This window comes from Triticum aestivum, chromosome 2B (assembly GCF_018294505.1).
Source record: "Triticum aestivum cultivar Chinese Spring chromosome 2B, IWGSC CS RefSeq v2.1, whole genome shotgun sequence".
NCBI lineage: Eukaryota > Viridiplantae > Streptophyta > Magnoliopsida > Poales > Poaceae > Triticum > Triticum aestivum.
The window spans coordinates 103378758-103394341 of record NC_057798.1 but is presented as its reverse complement, the minus strand read 5'-3'; the positions used below and the strand labels follow the sequence as shown (position 1 = coordinate 103394341).

Genomic DNA, 15584 nt, shown 5'->3' with positions numbered 1-15584 from the left:
CTACCGTGAGCACCTGCAGTACTACCGCAGGGGACTGCGGTACTACCGCAAGGGCCTGTGGTACTACCGCTCCGGAGAGCAGTACTACCGCATGCCCCATATCAACAACACTAGGAGTCCTTCATTTTGTAGAGAAGACAACAGAGGGAAACAATAAAACCAGAACTGCCATAACTTCTGCAAATGAGCTCCGAATTGAGAAAACTCAAGCTTGTTGGATAGAGAAAGACGAGTAGCATCAAAACAACAACTTGTTATAGTAAGAAGAGGCAGGGAAGGTAGCTTAACAAACAAAGGAGTGAAACCTCCAACAGAGAAGAATCGGCATACCCTCCAACACCGAAAACATCATAGAAGAAGCATGTGAACTCTGTTTTCGATGAACTCGAGCTTGTCATAAAAATGACCATAAGCTCCAAATCTCACAAGGAGAAGAACCAAACAATAACCAATAAAGATGATGCAAGAATGCAATGGTTTGAGCTCTCTATGAACGATACGATCAAGCAACTCATCGAGAGCCCCCCTTGATAGTACGGCAATCGATCCTATAACCTGGTCTCCCACAACTACCATGAGACCGGTAAAATAGAAAACCTATCAAGGGCAAACCTTTGCCTTGCACAAAGTCCACTTGAGCTAGATGATGACGATCTACTCCTCCTCAAGATGGACCACCTTTCTTGATTGCGTTGGCTCGATGAAGACTAGTTGATTGCTCCCCCATACTCCACTATGGGTGAGCCACTCTTCCGCTCATCTTCACAAGTCCATTGTCACCATAATGGACGGCAAGCTTCAAGCACTTGATCTCTTCGTGATGCATCACTAGAACTTGCCCACAACCTAACCCCACAAAGAACTCTCACGAAGACCATGGGTTAGCACGCAAAGCGTAATGGACAATGCTTACCATACCATGTGATCACTTGATCCCTCGGTACATCTTGTGCGCTTTGTGTGTTGAATCTTTCCAACTCTCTTCATTTGGATGATGTCTTGAAGGTAGACATGAATGATCACACAATCTTCTTCTTCAAGACATGCTTGCAATAAGCTCAACACTCACATGACCGATGTTTGGATAATTCCTTAAGAGCACCGTGGTCATCACAAACTCTCCTTGAAACCAACAAATGGACTCCAAGAAAAGCCTATGGACAAACACTTCAAATATAACTCAAGGCAACCATTAGTCCATAGAGATTGTCATCAATTGCCAAAACCATACATGGGGGCACCGGATGTTCTTTCAATCTGCTTGTCGCCAACACAATAAGCTCTTCACTTTTTTTTTGGAGGCAATGAGCTCTTCACCTTTTTTTTAGGGGAATAAGCGCTTCACTTCACTACACCCTGAAAAAAGAAGTGTTCATCCGTTAAGGCCCAGGCAGGCTTCTATGGGCCCAAACGAAAGAAACAAAGACCACCAATTTAGGCCCAGCCCAAACGATTCTCCGCCCACACCATATCACCATATTTAGACTCCACTCCTCACTCCATCCAAAACCCTAGCACCCGTCCCGCCGCCGCCGCTGCCGCTGCCGCCCTGACCCTCGCCGCTGCAGCAGCCACCACCGCGCAACCATGGTAATCTCTCATCCCTCTCCCTCCTCGTCGTGTTCCTCTGCACTCTACGCCTAGCTGACACCGTCCGTTCCCGTCGCACCCAGGGTATCGACCTCGTCGCCGGCGGCCGCAACAAGAGGACCAAGCGCACGGCGCCCAAATCCGACGATGTGTACCTCAAGCTGCTCGTCAAGGTCAGTCCCCCTTCGATCCGGTGTCACCGCATCATCCCCGTCCACTGCTCAGGGATTCAGATTTACCGCAATTCGCTTTCCTGTTCGTAGCTCTACCGCTTCCTGGTGCGGAGGACCAAGAGCCAGTTCAACGCCGTGATCCTCAAGCGTCTCTTCATGAGCAAGACCAACCGCCCGCCGCTCTCGATGCGCCGCCTCGTCAGGTTCATGGAGGGGAAGGTATCCCTCTCTCCCGGTGCCATTTTTTGTATCTTTGGTCCGGCTGTATCCATGTGAAGCTTACCTGGGCGGTGTTTGTGGTTGTGCGAGTGCAGGCGGACAAGATCGCCGTGATCGTGGGCACCATCACCGATGACCAGAGGGTCTACGAGATACCGGCAATGAAGGTGGCCGCGCTCAGGTTCACCGAGACGGCGAGGGCCAGGATCGTCAATGCTGGTGGCGAGTGCCTTACCTTTGACCAGCTCGCCCTCCGTGCTCCGCTTGGACAGAACACGGTATGGTTTGAGTTCTCCTTTTTTAGCAACTGTATTTGCTAGTAGTGCTCTTTGATGCATTTCATATTGTATGAGTTAGTACCCAAAGATTTACAACCGATGCACGCAATTCTATTTGTTTGGACTATTAAGCATGCTAGACTCCTGTAGGTGGAGAAAACCAAGTTTATTGTTCATGCTCATATTGTGTTGCAGATAAGACTTTTATGTGTAGGTTGTGGTAGGGTATTCAAGAAACGATGTATTATTTTTCTGATTCATCAGTCTCCCTCTTCTCAGGTGTTAAGAGTACAAATGAACCAAGTTGGTACAACTGTCTAAATCTTTATGGTTTGTTTACAGCAGATTGCACTCATTTCATGTTTGTGCTGGACTGCTGGTGTCAAATTTCCAAGCAAAACTAACTTGCTGATAATTGTTAAACTAATACTCCCTCCGTCCGGAAATACTTGTCGGACGAATGGATGTATCTGGATGTATTTTAGTTTTAGATACATCCATTTTTATCCATTTCTCCGACAAGTATTTCTGGACGGAGGGAGTATATTTTTTCACTAAGACAGTCAATCTCAACGGTCAAATGTGGTACATATGCTTATTTTATGGTAGTAGTTGCGTTGTTGGTTATGAGGTCTTGTCTGCTTTATTTTCCTTTGCTAAGAGTTGTCTAAAACTTGAATATCTTTGTCTTGGCATAAAGAGTAATGTGAATGTGTGTTGATTCATACATGATAATTCAGTGTGTGAATGTTCTTGCTGCTGTTCCTTCTTGACCTGATCTGTATGATTTCATTGTATTGTCACTATGGTGCCGTGTCTTTAGACTTTAGTACATGCTACTGAATACCGATGCGAGAATTTTTGACATTGTAGTTATGTAGAGGTATTTGCTCCGATTTATTTTATCCGCGATGATGGCTTCTCCCTTCCCATAAATTAGCGATAACCTCAATATGAGCTGCATGTCTTGAGGCATTTATTCATGCTATGGACAAACCATTTTAACAAATTACATTTTCTTAATAGCTTCTCCTGAGGGGTCCCAAGAACGCCAGGGAAGCTGTTAGGCACTTTGGCAAAGCTCCAGGAGTGCCACACAGCCACACCAAGCCATATGTCCGCTCAAAGGGCAGGAAATTCGAGAAGGCGAGAGGAAGGAGGAACAGCAGGGGATTCAAGGTCTAAGATGTGGAATTTCTGGCGCACTTGTGTCATATTTTGCTATCTTCGGTTTATCGTCATCTTTTTGGATACCAGAATATTACCGCTTTAGATGTCAGTGTCTTGTGTCAACGAGTATTCAGAACCAGTTAATTTGTGTTTCATCATTTTGCAACTTGAGAGACCATGCTTGCAAGCCAGTTATGAATATCATTTCTAGTATCAGAAGTTGTCTCCGTTGGCACTGTGGTTGGTGTTACGCTGCTTGTGCTCATTATTGCGATGTTCTACTTTTCAAATGTAACATTTTCAGTATCCGTTAGACGATTTTTGGCGATTCTCACTAAATTGGCCACGAGGATGGCTGGCATCAGATCCGATGACAGTGGCCGTCAAAAACAAATCATAATTCATCAGAAGCTTAATAATAAGTAGGTAAAGGCAATATTACATGCAAGCAGAAGAGACCAGTTACTATCTATCACATAGGCACTTGGGTGTTGATGTTGTCAAAGTTCCAGAGCTCCATCCCGGGCTCGTCATGATGCGGCAGCTGGTGAGCGTACGCCGCCTCCGGCACCGGCGCGGTGGCTTCGGCCATGTAGGACGGCTGGTGGAAGAAGCCGGCGACGTTGTAGCCGCCGTTGGCAACGTCGTAGTCGTCGAGGTCGAGGGGCGGGTCCTCGTTGGGGAAGTTGACCTTGGCCTTGGTCCCGCGGATGCGGCGGGCGGCGCGGTCGTAGGCGCGCGCGGCGCCCTCGGGGGTGGCGAAGGTGCCGAGCCAGACGCGCGCGCCCTTGGCCGGGTCGCGGATCTCCGCCGCCCACTTGCCCCACGGTCGCCGCCGGATGCCGCGGTACATCGTCTTGCGCTCCCGCTTCCTGCTCGGCTCCTCCTCTGCCGCTGCACGTACAAACGCCGGCCGGCAGAAAATGGTCACGGTACGCTCGGGCACACAGATGCAATGCAAAGTACTTGGCCTGTGGTAGAACCTGATGGTAATAGCAGCTGACTGACGTACCTCGGTGCTGGGGAGGGAACGAGCGGGCGCCGGTCAGCTCGTCGGGGTAGAAGTCGTGGTGGTCGGTAGGGTCGTCGAACGCGGCGGCATGCGGCCAGAAGTCAGCGGTGCAGAGGCCCCGCTTGCTGCCGCCGCGGTGGTCGCGCTCCGGGGTGAAGTCGGAGATGATCGCGCCGCCACACATGATGTACGCTGTTTAGTGAGTAGATAGAGGATAGCGCTGATGTGGAGCTCGGCGGTACTAGAAACTTATGAAGAAAGATGGTGCTGGGGTGGCAGAGGAGGTGAGGTGAGAGGTCGTGTGCGACGCGCGCTTAAGTAGAGGAGCCGCGCGAGTGAATTCCTCGGGGGTGGAACGTGACGGCGGCCGTCGGCGCAGCTTCCTTCCTCGGACGGGCGAACCGGTGGACGCCGGGCGCCGCTGTTTTTCCTCGGGCGGTGACCGTGAGACGGTGCGTCGCGTGCGCGTGATCCCAATCATCTGCTAACCATGCCGCCTTTACTTCAGATAGAATTAACAACTCGCTGGCCTACGAGCCTACGACAGTCTCGGACCCCCGGGTTTCACCGCAGACGCGTGGTCTGATCTGGTCTGGCGTGGCCGCCGCCTCTGCTTTGCTCTGCTTTCAGGAAGCCCTGTGCGAAGCCGCCGCCGCGCCATGCGTGTTGGCAGCGATGCGTGCGCCGGTGAGCAGTGGTGATGCACTGCTGTCCTGCCGGATCGAACGCGTAACCCGGCGGCGGCCCACCGGATGCCGGCGTGGCCTGTCATCCCGTGGACGCTCGTCTTCGCCCTTTGTCTGACTCGGAGTCCGTCTGACCTGACGGCTAAGCTCGCGTCGCATCGCTTAATTGCACGTGCTATACTCGCTGTCCTTCGAGCAAGTTATGCACATTTTCTTCAGCAAGCAACCATTATGTACAACTCAGTACCCGTCTCTTCTTTTTTCTCAGCGTATTAGAATTGTTTGAAGTCCTTAGAAGAGGCGATTTTCCCCCTCCCCCACCTACCTCCCTCTCCACCACCGTTGATGCGCTCCCCCGAGCTTATCCACTTCCCCTCTCGCCACTGGACTGGATGACAGCACCCCGCCGCCGGGGTGCTCAGATCCGTCGCCTTCAGCCGGCGACGTGGGTGGCGGTGCCGTTGCGGCTTCTGTCTCCTCCAGTCGATGCGAACTCACCGGAGGCGTACCAGGAGATGGAGCGTGTGGTGCGGGAGCGATTCCCGGACCGCTCGATGTGGTCGGAGATCTTTGAGAGCATCCTGCAACACGCCAGGTACTACGAATACGCGAGATTCACCGGCGACGATGGCGCACCGGATGTGGAGTTCCTCTTCTGGGCGATCCAGGAGGCGGACTCGCCAGATCCGGCGCAGGCTGCGCGGTGGAGGGAATTCCGATCCAACCCTCCCCGCCTCAGCATCGCAAGGCCACGCATGGAGGCGATATCCAGGATCCCCCCCGGGGTGCTTCCACCCGGGGTCCTTCCTCCTCGCCGGCCTTAGCGATCGCCGATGGTGCTGGCCGCGGCTTGCACGGTGGAGGTCTGCGCACTGGAGGCCTCCATCGAGTTCACAAGGGCGGCAAGCCCTGTGCGAAGCCGCCGCCGCGCCATGCGTGTTGGCAGCGATGCGTGCGCCGGTGAGCAGTGGTGATGCACTGCTGTCCTGCCGGATCGAACGCGTAACCCGGCGGCGGCCCACCGGATGCCGGCGTGGCCTGTCATCCCGTGGACGGTCGTCTTCGCCCTTTGTCTGACCTGGAGTCCGTCTGACTTGACGGCGAGGCTCGCGTCGCATCGCATCGCTTAATTGCACGTGCTATACTCGCTGTCCTTGGAGCAAATTATTCACATTTTCTTCAGCAAGCAAACGTTAGGGTCTGTTTGATTTCAAATAAGTCACCAACTTACAAGTCGAAAAGTGTAAAAAGTAACTTATTTTATCAAACAGATCCAACTTATAAGTCACTTCAACTTATAAGTCATAAGTTGCTCCACCTCAACTTAAAACTTATAAGTCACCCCCTTTTGCATGGGTCCCGCCACTTGCATGATGTTGATTGGTGTGGGAAGGTGTGAAATGTAATTTATAAGTCAGGTGACAACCAAACAGATGTGACTTATAAGTCACCTGACTTATAAGTCACCTGACTTATTGGAACCAAACAGGCCCTTAGGCCCTGTTTGATTCCAAATAAGTCACCAACTTATAAGTCAAAAAGTGCAAAAAGTAACTTATTTTACCAAACGGACCCAACTTATAAGTCACCCTAACTTATAAGTCATAAGTTGCTCCACCCCAACTTAAAACTTATAAGTCACCCCCTTTTGCATGGGTCCCACCATCTTTACATAAAAAACAAGGTGGGAAGATGTGCTCAGGTGACTTATAAGTCAAATGACAACCAAACAGGCGTGACTTATAAGTCACTAGTTTTAAGTCACCTGACTTATTGGAACCAAACAGGCCCTTAGGCCTCTCTACCTTGACGAAGCAAAGGCACCGAGGAACAGTGCCTCTACCTTAGTTGGAGAGCCGTTGGATAAAAAACCAAGCATCCAGATCAGATGAAGCACTGTAACATGCGACTATTCACGTGGTTCTGTTTAGATCACTGTTTAACGGGTACTGTTTAGGTACTGTTCCGTGGTCCTGTTGGGTCAGATCGGGGTGGCCCATTCTTAATCCAACGGCCGAAAGTCTGGGAAAGGTAGAGGCACTGTTCCTCTCTGCCTTCGCTTTGGCATGGTAGAGAATCCACAGCCGTCATAGTGGAGAGTAACTTAGACTAGTAACATGCATATAGTGAGTAGTGTCATAGAAATGGTAACATAGATGTCTTCTTTTATTACTCTCTAGATTCATTTTGCATTGAAAATCACTATGTGATGATAATATATTATGTTACTCTATTTATTTCTTTTCTCATTAACTACTTGCCACATCATCATTTTTGCTTAGGTGGCATCTACTCCCTCCGTCCGAAAATACTTGTCAGAGAAATGGATAAAAGTGAATGTATCTAGAATTAAAATACATCTAGATATATCTCTTTCTCCGACATGTATTTTCGGACGGAGGGAGTATGTTACTACCTATATCACTCCCACTATGACCAGCCTTATGTACAACTTGGCACCGTCTCTTTTCTTTTTACTATGCGTATTAGAATGATTTGAAGTCAAACTTGGTTTCGAGGGAAAACTGTATTGGAAAATACCCACATCTACAATACCTAATAAATATAACATAAAAATATATAGCTCAAAAAAAACATAAAAATATATTCCATGGTGGATGTAATGATATTAATGTTGTATTATGGATGTCAATAATTTTTTATAAACTTGGTCAAATAACAACTGTGAATGTAGCAATTAATGCAAGTATTACGCTAATATAGCCTCTTTCTAGCCGCCGCCTCCTCCTCCAAGAAAAGCTAGGGTTCGTGCCTCTCGCCGGCTTCGCCGCAGGTCCGCCTCGTCTCCGGTGGCCCTAGGGCCATGGGGGCGTGGTGGATCCTGGCAAGGGCCGGCGGGAGGGCTCCGTTGTTAGTTGTTCCTTCAAAATTTGTTAGGGTTTGTGTCCTACTCAGGAAGACGAGACGGTGGCGGCTCCCTGAAGATGGAATAAAGGTCTCCCCGCCTAGTCCCCGTTCCGGTGGTGCGTCTAGCATCGTTGGTGGGCGTGTGGAGGTGTGTCTCCGGCGGATCTATCCTCGGTGGATTTGCTCGGATCTGGTTGTGGCTCGTCTATGTTCGTGTGTCTTCAGGTTGGATCCTTTCGATCTACGTTATTCTTCATCAGCGGCGGTTGCTGTTCTGGTGCGCTGGTCCTACGGGGCCTTAGCACGACGACTTCCCGACTGTCTACTACAACAAGTTGTGCCCGACTCCGGCGAGGGAGGGGTGATGACGGCGGCGCGCCTTCGGCTCGTTTCAGTGATTGTAGTCGTCGCTAGGTGGTCTACGGATCTGGATGTAATTTTTATTATTTCTAGTGTTCGTTGTACTGCCGTGATGGAAGATGAATGGATTGAAAGTTTTCTCGAAAAAAACAACAACTGTGAATGTATCGATGCCTCCACACATGTTATGCGTCTCGGTGAGGCCCACACACCATCCTCCCTCTATGGTCAGCATGAGAATCCAAGCAAGTCGGTTTTTTTTACCACGATCTGATCCTTCATTCTCCCCCTTTCTTGCAAGCTGTCACCCCAACCTCCCCCTTCTGCCTCATTGCGTTGAGGCTCCAAATTTTGGGTGGATGTTGCAAGACCGGTGGTGCGCCGTGCACACTGCTCGGATGTGTTGCGAGCCTGTTTCAGCCATGTCGTGAGGCCAAGGCCAAGGCCTTGCCATGAGTCTATCTTGACCACTCTATGAGCGGCCTTGTCGGTTGGCTAGCGAGGTATTGTTGCAGAGGCAACACTACCTAGGCTACTACCACTGTTGCAAGTTGGCGGTTGAAGGTGAGTTGCGACGGTGCCCACGGGATGCTGCGACCAACGACAGCCGTGTGGAAACCATCGTCGGTGAAGCGTCGATACTTTGAGTGGGTAACGAGTTGACTATTGTGACTGGCATTGCAAGGCCGTGGGGCGACGAGCCGGCGGTGCTTTGAGCAACAAGACGAGGAGTTGGAGGGAGATATGTGTGGGTGTGTGTTGGGGGGGGGGGAGAGTTTACCGTTCCGCACAGTCCATCCAAATTAAAACCAAAAAGTTAATCCAACCCGAATACTGCACTGGTACCCTGTCAAGCAAATAATACTACACCTACGTAATTCCTATTGGACACCTACGTAACATTCCAACTAATTTTTTTGTCACCAAAGCAACTGGGGTACTACACAGGACTCTACAGCGACGGTTCCAAGAGGCAAAAAGCAGGCGAGGCGAGAGGGGTGGTTCGGCCGTCGCCGGTCTCCCTCGCCTCCAGCGGCCTCTTGGCGCCGGGAGGTGGGGGAGACAGTCGTCAACTGCGAGGTCGTTGTAGATAGGGTTGTTAGGGTAGTTTCTCCAATCATTGGTGCTCGAGTGGGGATGACGCCAATTAGGCGGAATAAATTCCTCTAGCCTATTCTCCGTCGAGGTGGCGCTTGCTCTGGCGACGTTGCGGGGCTAGAGAGGCGGAGTACCACGGGCCAACGGTGCTGGTTGCACGGTGGCGACGCACAGGAGTCTGTGGCATCTGGATCGGTGATTCCAAATCCATCAATGACTTTGGTGATGTTGTGGCTGGTGATGCTGCTCCTCGTCGGCGAAGGTTGATGGTTGTGGCGGATCCAAGGTGAGGGGAGCACGGGGAATGTCCCCGGCCGATGCACCGGAACCCGAAACTGGTTCCCGTCCACTGGGATGGGGACTTATATGCGGCTCACAAAGCCTTTGTGGCGATGGTGCTCCTGCCCTTGCTTCTTGGCCCGCGACGACAGAGATGACGGCGGTTCGTTGTAGGTTGAGGATGAACAGGGACCCAAGGACTTTTGTGCGATTCTGGCGTTTGTTTGGGTGTTCCCTATGATATGGTGGGATAGCTACTGGTTGTAACCATGATATTTTTTCGATCAGAGGGGCCCCATGGCCCCCATTTTCATTACGAAAATGGAGTCACATCATACAAAACAAGTTTCATACAAACTTAATTTTTTTCGATGCCTAACATCTGCATCAGGAAACACTACTCCTACATCTAGAGGCACTTCAACTGCACCTACAGGATGCTACAACAGAAGAATGCTCCAAAGCATCATCGCTACAAATGTTGCCTAACATTTTGCATCAGGGAAATAAACTCCTACACCTGAGATACCAAAATCTGCACCTACAGGGTGCTATATCAAAAGAACAAGAGAGATCATCGCAAATGATGCATCTATCAACACTTGATCAACAGAGCCTCCGTACAGCAAGGCCCCACCCGTAAGCACGCTGGAAGACATCCCTCGCTATCTGGGCCAACCTCTTGGTCACTTCCTTAAGAGTTTTTTGCACCCCTCTTTTCTGTAGCACACCCCATGAATCCAACACATAACATAAAGAGAAGATAATATCAGTAGGATCCTTAGGTAAAGAACTTTGAAAGCATGATTCATTTCTTGCTTTCCAGATCGACCATAACAAAGCAGCCGTACCAATAGCTATAACCATTCTATCTTTCCCGGTATACTTAGGAAGCCAATTCTGGCAAAAGTCAAAGAATGACAAGGGTTTTTGGGGATTTCCCAAAGCACTCCCAACTACATTCCAAAGAAACCGAGCAAAAGAACAAGTGAAAACAGATGATCAATACATTCATTGGCATCACAAAATTCACATTTGTTGGTGCCTTTCCAGCCTTTTTTACACAAGTTGTCCTTGGTCAGGATCCTCCCTTTGATAACTAACCATATAAAAGCTTTAATTTTCAAAGGTACCTTCAGTTTCCACAGAAACTTAAAAGGGAACACTACTCTCTTAGCAATAATATATTGATAAAGAGATTTAATAGAGAACTGACCAGAGCTGGTCAAAAGCCATTTGACTTTGTCAGGTTCCTCACTCAGAACAACCTGACTGCACATATCCAGAAGCTTATTCCACATATCCAGTGTCTCCCCATATAAACATCTCCTAAATCTAATGCAGTTAAAATCATGTTCAAATGCTTTAGCAACCGTAATGTTTTGATGAAAAGTAAGCTTGTACAAGCGAGGAAAAAGTTGACAGAGAGGCTTGTTGTGGATCCAAGCATCTTCCCAAAATCTAGTTTTATGCCCATCCCCAACAATTCTCTGACAACAGTTGTAAAAGATATCTTTAACACTCATGATACCATTCCAGAAATGAGAGTTGGCAGGAGATGACTCACATTGAGACAGAGTTTTCCTCTTCAAATACTTTGCTCTAATCATCTCCTGCCAATCCCCATCTTCATTCTCAAGTCTCCAGAGCCACTTACACAAAAGACTAATATTCTTGATATCTAGATTAGTAACACCCAACCCCCCTTGGTCTCTAGGTTGACAAACGTCAAGCCAGTTAACTAGATGATACTTCCTAACCCCCTCTCTTTCTTGCCAAAGCACCCGCGCTCGAAAGAAATCGATTCTTTTCCCTACTCCTTTTGGTAGACGGAAAAAGTTAAGTAAATGGCTAATGATGTTACTCAAGCAAGTTTCAGTGCGTATAAGCCTACCGCCCATAGATAAAAGACCCCCTTGCCACGCTGCAGCTCCTTTCTCTACTTTTTCTTCCGCTGATTTCCAATCCGCATTACAAAGTTTTTTATAATGAAGGGGAAGACCTAAATACCTAAAAGGGAAGCCCCCAATAGCGCAAGTAAAAATGCCGGCATAATCAGCTTGTTTCTCCAAAGCTTTACCGAAACAGAAAATTTCACTCTTTAAAAAATTAATCTTCAGACCGGTCAAATGCTCAAAAACACATAGAATAATTTTGAGGTTCCTAGCCCCCTCAAGGTCATCTTCAAAACAGAAAATAGTATCGTCCGCATATTGCAAAATATTTAGACCTCCTGCATACACCCTAGGCAACACTCCCTTGATAAATCCTTGTTCTTGCGCCCTTTGCACCAGGGTAGCAAGAACATCAGCTGCCAAATTGAAAAGCAAGGGGGAAAACGGGTCCCCTTGCCTCAAACCCTTCCTAGTAACAAAATACGGGCCGATAACATCATTAATAGTGATGGCAACCTTTCCATTACTAACGACATCTTTTGTCCATTGGACAAAACGTTCAGGGAAGCCTTTCATCTTTAGGACATCAAGCATGAAACTCCAATTAATTTTATCGTAAGCTTTTTCGAAATCAACCTTAAAAAGCACAGCAGAACATTTATTTCTATGTAAAGAGTGGATAGCTTCATGAAGCATAAGTACATTGTCCAGGATGTAGCGCCCTTTATAAACGCAGATTGAGCTTTGGAAATTGTTTTATCCGCAATTTTCATAGCTCTATTGTTAAGAACTTTTGTAAAAAATTTAAAAGGAACGTTCAGCATACAGATGGGGCGGTACATTTGAATCCTATCAGCCCCCTGCCCCTTAGCAAGCAAAGTGACTACCCCATAGTTAAGCCTTGAAATGTTAATCTTGCCCTCATAAAAGTCATGAAAAAGCCTAAGGAGATCGTTACAAATGAGGTTCCAGAAAAATTGAAAGAACTCGGCAGGAAAGCCGTCCGGGCCAGCCGCACTGTTGCGCTTCATAGAAAATAACGCATTTTTAACTTCATCCATAGTAAATTTGCAACTGAGCTCAACCTTATCCTCTTCTGACAACACATCATCAAGAGGGATACACAGAGATATAGGAGGTAAATCTACATGGCCAAATAAATCTTTATAAAAATTAGTTGCATATTTGAGCAAGTTATCATCCCCCTGGATGATCCCTTCATCCTGGATAAGTCGAAAGATTTTACTCTTACGCTTCCGACCCACTAGCCTTAATCATAAAATACTTAGTGTTGCTATCCCCTTCTTTGATATCCCTCTCCTTCGAGCGTTGATACCATTTTATTTCTTCCTCTCTAAGAATTTTATTCAAATCATTTTGCAGACTATTTATATGCACATAGTCAGCTGCTGATACACCAACAAGCTCACACTTCTTATCAAGTATATCTAAAGCATTAATAATAAAACTCTTCTTTTCCTGTAACTACCCTCAACATTAAGGTTCCAACCCTTGAGCCCGCTTCTTAATTTTCTCATAACAGCCTGCCACCAATCCAGGCTGTTTTTTTAGGAGCGATAGATTTCCAAATTCTAGAAACAACGGCCGGCAACTCATCTCTGAGAAGCCAGCATAGCTCAAATTTAAAAGGCCTGGTAGCTACAACATTTACAATTCCAGTATGTACCAAAAGAGCAGCATGATCAGAGACACCTCTAACGAGTGTCCTGACCGTAACTAAAGGAAAATGTTGTTCCCAAGATGGGCTAACAAGAATCCTATCTAGTTTTACATACAAGGGATCGTCCTGGTTATTAGACCAAGTAAAGCTCCTCCCTGAGAGCTCTAACTCTTTTAGCCCCCAATGCTCAATGATGGAATTAAAGTAAAAAGACCAAACAGGGAGTTTTTTAGCTCTACTTCTCTCATTGATCCTCCTAATGATATTGAAATCACCACCAACAACAAGGGGTAATTTATCATGCCCTAACATATGAACAAAATCGATCAGAAAGTCCTTCTTGTCTTTGGTATGAGCAGCCCCGTACACATTGATCAAAGTCCACTTGAAACCCGATCTCTTATCCATAATGATCATTCTGGTAAAAAACCTAGTAGCAGTGCACGTGTCGACCTCAAACAGATCCTCTCTGACACCCATGAGGAGCCCACCCGAGGCTCCTACAAAGGGATGCCAAAGCCAAATGAAAGTAAATCTACCACCGATACTAGCTAACCAAGGATTAGAAAAATCAGTTTTCTTAGTCTCCTGAATACAAATGAACTCTAAAGCATGCTCAGAAATGATTTCTTTAAGAAACCTTCTTTTTTCAGGTTCACCCAACCCCCTAGCATTCCAGAAAACACCAGCCATAAAACAAATTACTTTTTTTGTACCACACTTGACCTTTGGCTTGACGCTGACACCTCCAGCGCAAGTCTGCTTTAGTTTAGATTTATATAATGATGATAAAAGAATTAATTCATCTCTAAGCTCTTCATCGTCCTCAGATTCACATTCTGAGTCAGATACAAGGTTCCTAATGTTATCAGGGTCAAAACTTCCCAGTTTTGACTCTTCATCACTACCTTCCACATTAGTCTTCTTCCTCATATTTGCAAGAAATAAATCACTCCTAGTTTTTTCTAAGCTCTTTATCATAGAAATAGTGCTATCTATTTCCTCAAGAGTATTGCCTAAGCTAACACCAATGCATTGCGTAATGTGCGAAATAAAACTAGGTACTGTATTTAAAACAGTAGGTATATTGGGAGCATTATTTAAATCTGTAGGAGCCATACCTGGGGTCTCGAGATTCTTCCTCCTCGCCATGTTAGTAGCTTTTTCCATAGTCTGCGCCTCCTCTTTGTGTTTGTTCCTGTCACTTCTTCTCCTCGCCACCTCATCTAGAGCTGCCTTTTCTTTAGCCTTTTGGACCCTAACTTCAGCTTCCCTCAACTTTTGTTGCTTGGTAATATCAGCCGCCCCAAGATCTTGCAAAGGATTCAACACCACCCCTTGTACCCTGTTAGAGAAGGAGGTCTGCTTTGTCACAACATCTCTTCCAGGAGGTGAAATAGCACAGGCTGTTTTAACCATCGTAGGGGTTAGGTTCTCCTTGTCATGCCTTAGGTTGCAATTTTCCTCAGCCGACAACTCTTCCACTTCAGCCTCAATCTCATTAATTCTCTGAGTGCTAATCCCGAGCCTTCTAGCAAAATCTTCAGGATCCTGAGTGCAGTCATACTCTTCATCTTGCTGGCTACCAACCCTTTCTGTAAAGTTCTCCATCATTTCAGCGTCCTTAGCAAAGTCTGTATTAATCTGCTCAACACCAGACCCCGCCTTGTCAGTCAAATGCTTCTTGTCTAGCAGTTTTTGTCTCACTTCCCTTTCAGCTATCAAGTTCTTATCTAACTCGTATTGACTAGATATAACCTCATCGGAATTCTCAACTATCGCATTTCCTCCGATACCAACAGCATTACTATCTTGCCTTGGAGATTTACTGCATATCAGCTCATCCTTGTCATTTCTGTCCCTAGGTCTCTTATCAGTAGTTTGTTATGTAGGAGCCGAAGGCCTGGTGTAGCTGACCAAAACATCCCCCCTCCAACGGGCCTCCTATAGGGGAACACAATGGAAAATGAAAATTTTCGGTATAGCGAGCACGCCCAGGACCACTATGGAGACTGCATACAAAGTTTGATCTGATCCGTACCGACTCGAAGCGCAGCGGAAGAAGATGTTGGAAATATGCCCTAGAGGCAATAATAAATTAGTTATTATTATTATATTTCCTTGTTCATGATAATCGTTTATTATCCATGCTATAATTGTATTGATAGGAAACTCAGATACATGTGTGGATACATAGACAACACCATGTCCCTAGTAAGCCTCTAGTTGACTAGCTCGTTGATCAATAGATGGTTATGGTTTCCTGACCATGGAC

At 47.2% G+C, this 15584-nt stretch overlaps 2 protein-coding genes across 2 annotated transcripts; one reads left to right on the top strand and one right to left on the bottom strand.

The window, feature by feature from the left end:
* Positions 1 to 1430: 1430 nt before the first annotated feature.
* Positions 1431 to 3643, top strand: LOC123043719 (60S ribosomal protein L18-2). Its single transcript, XM_044466257.1, has 5 exons — positions 1431 to 1590; positions 1674 to 1763; positions 1854 to 1982; positions 2078 to 2260; positions 3287 to 3643. Exons 1-5 carry the CDS (start codon positions 1588 to 1590, stop codon positions 3443 to 3445), a joined length of 564 nt encoding a protein of 187 aa, XP_044322192.1. The 5' UTR covers positions 1431 to 1587; the 3' UTR covers positions 3446 to 3643.
* Positions 3644 to 3689: 46 nt separating this feature from the next.
* Positions 3690 to 4973, bottom strand: LOC123043717 (ethylene-responsive transcription factor ERF071). The gene is made up of 2 exons (XM_044466256.1): positions 4443 to 4973; positions 3690 to 4324 (listed from the first exon to the last, which is right to left on the bottom strand). Exons 1-2 carry the CDS (start codon positions 4624 to 4626, stop codon positions 3903 to 3905), a joined length of 606 nt encoding a protein of 201 aa, XP_044322191.1. The 5' UTR covers positions 4627 to 4973; the 3' UTR covers positions 3690 to 3902.
* Positions 4974 to 15584: the final 10611 nt, after the last annotated feature.